This window comes from Raphanus sativus, chromosome 7 (genome assembly GCF_000801105.2).
Source record: "Raphanus sativus cultivar WK10039 chromosome 7, ASM80110v3, whole genome shotgun sequence".
NCBI lineage: Eukaryota > Viridiplantae > Streptophyta > Magnoliopsida > Brassicales > Brassicaceae > Raphanus > Raphanus sativus.
The window spans coordinates 21892709-21896529 of NC_079517.1; the positions used below are offsets into that span (position 1 = coordinate 21892709).

The 3821-nt window shown below is 30.7% G+C and overlaps 1 protein-coding gene across 1 annotated transcript; it reads left to right on the forward strand.

Moving 5' to 3' along the window:
* Positions 1-3303: 3303 nt before the first annotated feature.
* LOC108831491 (zinc finger A20 and AN1 domain-containing stress-associated protein 2-like) lies at positions 3304-3821 on the forward strand. The gene has a single exon (XM_018605033.2). It carries the CDS (start codon positions 3305-3307, stop codon positions 3779-3781), a length of 477 nt encoding a protein of 158 aa, XP_018460535.1. The 5' UTR covers position 3304; the 3' UTR covers positions 3782-3821.

The window sequence follows — 3821 nt, forward strand, 5'->3', positions numbered from 1 at the left end:
GCAATCAAGTAATAGGTCGGACAAAAACTCAAACCAAACCGGTTTAAACCGATCATTTTCTTAGATCTTTTGTTTATTAATATGTGAGAGACCCACAATTATCTTTTGGCTCGAACATCGATTTTCATTTTGCAAATTCGTGTCGATACAAAATTTCAACCTTAGATATTTTAACTCCAACCCGCACAACCTTAGATATTTTAACTCCACACTAGATCTCGGGTATCTATCTAATACTATAAAGAAGAGCTACTCTCTTCTTTTAGGCTGCCACATCATCAAATAATTCACTCTGAACGTGACATGTGTCCTCCTAACTTGGTACACTGCGTTTCATTAATAGAGTTCTGAACTTCATTTGGGCTTATTTGCATATAGGCCTTTTGTCGTTTTCAAAATTAGGGTTAGACTGTGTTCTTCTTTGTCGCTTCTTCAGAACTTCGCAATAGCTCTTTCATCTTCTTCCTCATATAGACAGAAACGATACCAGTTACAAATAATCATCTTAAAACCTTCCATTACTCTCTCACACACGATCTATATTCATTGCCATTTTTGGATCTGTAAGGCCGTTAAAGTTCATCTATAAAAAGGTATGATTTACTCCAATAATCATCTTCTCATTCTTCAAAGCTAACCAGTATACTGATTCTGTGAAATATGTAACGTTTCAGTTTCTTATACGATTTGCAGACTGACGGCGTCTCCTCCACGTTCAAGTTTGTTTGCTACGTTTCTGGGAGGCTAGGAATGTCCACCATGGTGGAGAGCTCATGGGAGTGGATATGCTCCTACTGGATTCTCAGGTATCTTATTTACATCTGTTTTTCTGTTCATAAATGGAGTCTTTCACGGTTAGTTCTTTAGTTATTTCCACTGTCCAGAATCCATAGTACAGGGACAGGATTTATGTTTTAGTAGTTTTGTTCATAATCAGAGTAGTTTTCCGGTTAATATTCTTTAGAAGTTTCTGCCTTGATATTACAAATTATTTTTTTTCATTTTTAAAGTTTCATATTTATGTTTTGAATGTGTACGTAAGTTTGTAGTAAATCAGTGATTAACACTTTTATGCTTGGACGCTTCACGGAAAGATGCTTGGCTCATCGGTAAGGCAAATTCTTTTCTAGCTGAAAATTCGGACACCGGGTACATAACTACATATTACTGAGGTTACAACACTGTGGTTAGCGATTATAATACTCATATGTATCCAGTTCCTTCTGGATCTGTGAGCTTGATTATAAGATTGGTTATACAACAATTAAATCTCTATAATATTATTTGAGAAATCAGTTTCATATGTGTCGCGATTACATTGATTCTCACAGTGGTTGATTACACGAATACCCTTAATGAATTAATTTTAGTTATACATAATTATCTTTACTAAAAAATTGTTTAGTTTCCTTTTTGTTAATAAAAAGGAAATATCTATAAAATATATAGATTTTGTATATACAAAAAACGGATTTATTTTTTCTTACTTTATATTTTCCCTAAAAACACAAATAAAAAGTGAATATTGAATAATTTTCAAAATATATAGGTTTATATATATAATTTACAAAAGAAAATAGTTAAGATAAATTTTAAGAAAACATATTTTATAATAATTATATTTTTGATTAAATGATTTAAAGAAAATTAATTTCAAACAACATAAGTGATCATTTAATATCATTAAGAAAAATTATAAATTAAAATTAAAATTTTACCTAATTTTCATTGATAAAATTATAAAATGTATTCACAATTCTAAAGAAGTGATGATTTACCAATTATTAGGATTTAGTTGTTTTATAAATATTCAGATATGTACATGAATTCTAAAATATTATAAATTATGTTCATGAATGCAACTACAGTGTGTTTCTATCTTTTTAAAAATAAACTTACCAAATTTTATAATATTTATAAAATATATTTCGAAATATAAAAGGATGAACTGAACTAAGTTAAGCTAAAAGTAGTAATCCAATTTTAATCTTATTAAAGTAAAAAAATAGTTTTTCAATTTGAAATAATAGATGGGAAAACATACCTAACAATAAACACTTGAACTGTCTAAAATATTATGTTTGAAATAAGATACCAAATTAAGATGAAAAGATACATATAAATACAACCTTTTGAATTTCTGGATATAACTACCTTATGAATTCGAAATTAATCAATGAAGTTTTGAAATATTTCTGAATTGGTTTACTTATTCAATTATCAATCTCCTAGCACATTAATTTATTTTATATAATTTTATCCAAAATAACATATATTAAAATTTAAAATATTAGAAGTATTTATTAATGCAATTCCAGCTTTATATTTCTTTTTCTCAGAAAACATATATAAAATTATACAAACTTGGATAAATATATTTACAAATCTAATAAAATGAACCAAACTAAATGAAATTAAAATAACAATTTAATTTTAAACTAATGAAAAATTGTTGTTTATTTTGAAACCAAATATGGAGCTCAACAATACCATACATGAATTGATCCAAATTACTGTATATGGAATCACATATCTAATTAAGATGAAAACATAATGATACTTAATATTATTTTCATGATATAAATTAAGATAACTTAAAAGTTATGAACAAATGTATAGATATTTATATTCATATAATGATACTTAATACAATTCCTTTTTTTCATCATATATATAAGTTATAAAATTACTTGAAAGTTATAAAAACATATGTAAATGTTTAACAATTATTATGTTTTGATTATTTTATAAATATTTGTTCCCGTGCATGAACACGGGAGAATCACCTAGTTATTAGTATTAGAGAAGTTTATGGTAGCAATTTGTTTTCATCTGTTCGCTACTGATCAATCTTATTCCAGTTTTTTTTTATTGTCTTCAAACCCTCTATTTAATGTTAGATTAAAGTCTACAACTTCTGTAACTTTCTTTGTCTTAGGTTTGTCCTCTTCTTTATGGAAGAGGAAACGCAGAAAAAGCTATTGTACCCATCAGAAGAAACCTTCCAATCCCTACCGGTGTCTTCCTAAAAAATACAGAGACTTTCCATAAACTGGAACTACATAGACTGGCCCTAAAGTGGAGCTTGGTTTTCCTGGAGTGGAACAAGACTTTGAATTCACGTAAGTTTCCTTCTTCTGCTTTAGTTTCATTATAGATCAGTTTTTTCGTCAGTGATGATCCTTTTTATTATGAGATTTCAATTACCTTTAAGCTTATTCAATCTTTAGTAAAAGCTGACATGCCAGAACTCTGTCATTTTTCTATGTTACTGATGCAAAGGATGACTTATAATAGTGCAGAAATGGACCACGACAAGACAGCATGCCAAAGCCCACCCCAAGGTCCCAAGCTATGCATCAACAACTGCGGTTTCTTTGGAAGTGCTGCCACAATGAACATGTGTTCCAAGTGTAACAAGACTATGTTGTTTCAACAGGAACATGGAGCTAAGCTTGCATCTGCAGTGTCTGGATCACCCAGCAACATCATCAAGGAAACGAAATCCGTCGAGCCAATGGCTGTCTCAGTACAAGCTGTTGCAGAGGTAGTAGCACCAGAAGAAGCTGCAGCAAAACCAAAGGAAGGGCCAAGCCGATGTACTACTTGCAATAAACGGGTTGGTTTGACTGGATTCAAATGTTGCTGTGGTGGCCTCTTGTGCGGGACGCACCGCTATGCAGACGTACACAACTGCTCTTTCGACTACCATGCTTCTAGGCAAGAAGCTATAGCTAAAGCAAACCCGGTTGTGAAGGCAGATAAGCTTGCCAAGATTTGAAACTCAAAACTCTGTTTCCTTCTTCCTGTATGTGTCTGGT

Excerpts from the sequence above, each read along its gene's own strand:
- LOC108831491 (XM_018605033.2), top strand. The coding sequence starts at position 3,305 with ATGGACCACGACAAGACAGCATGCCAAAGCCCACCCCAAGGTCCCAAG.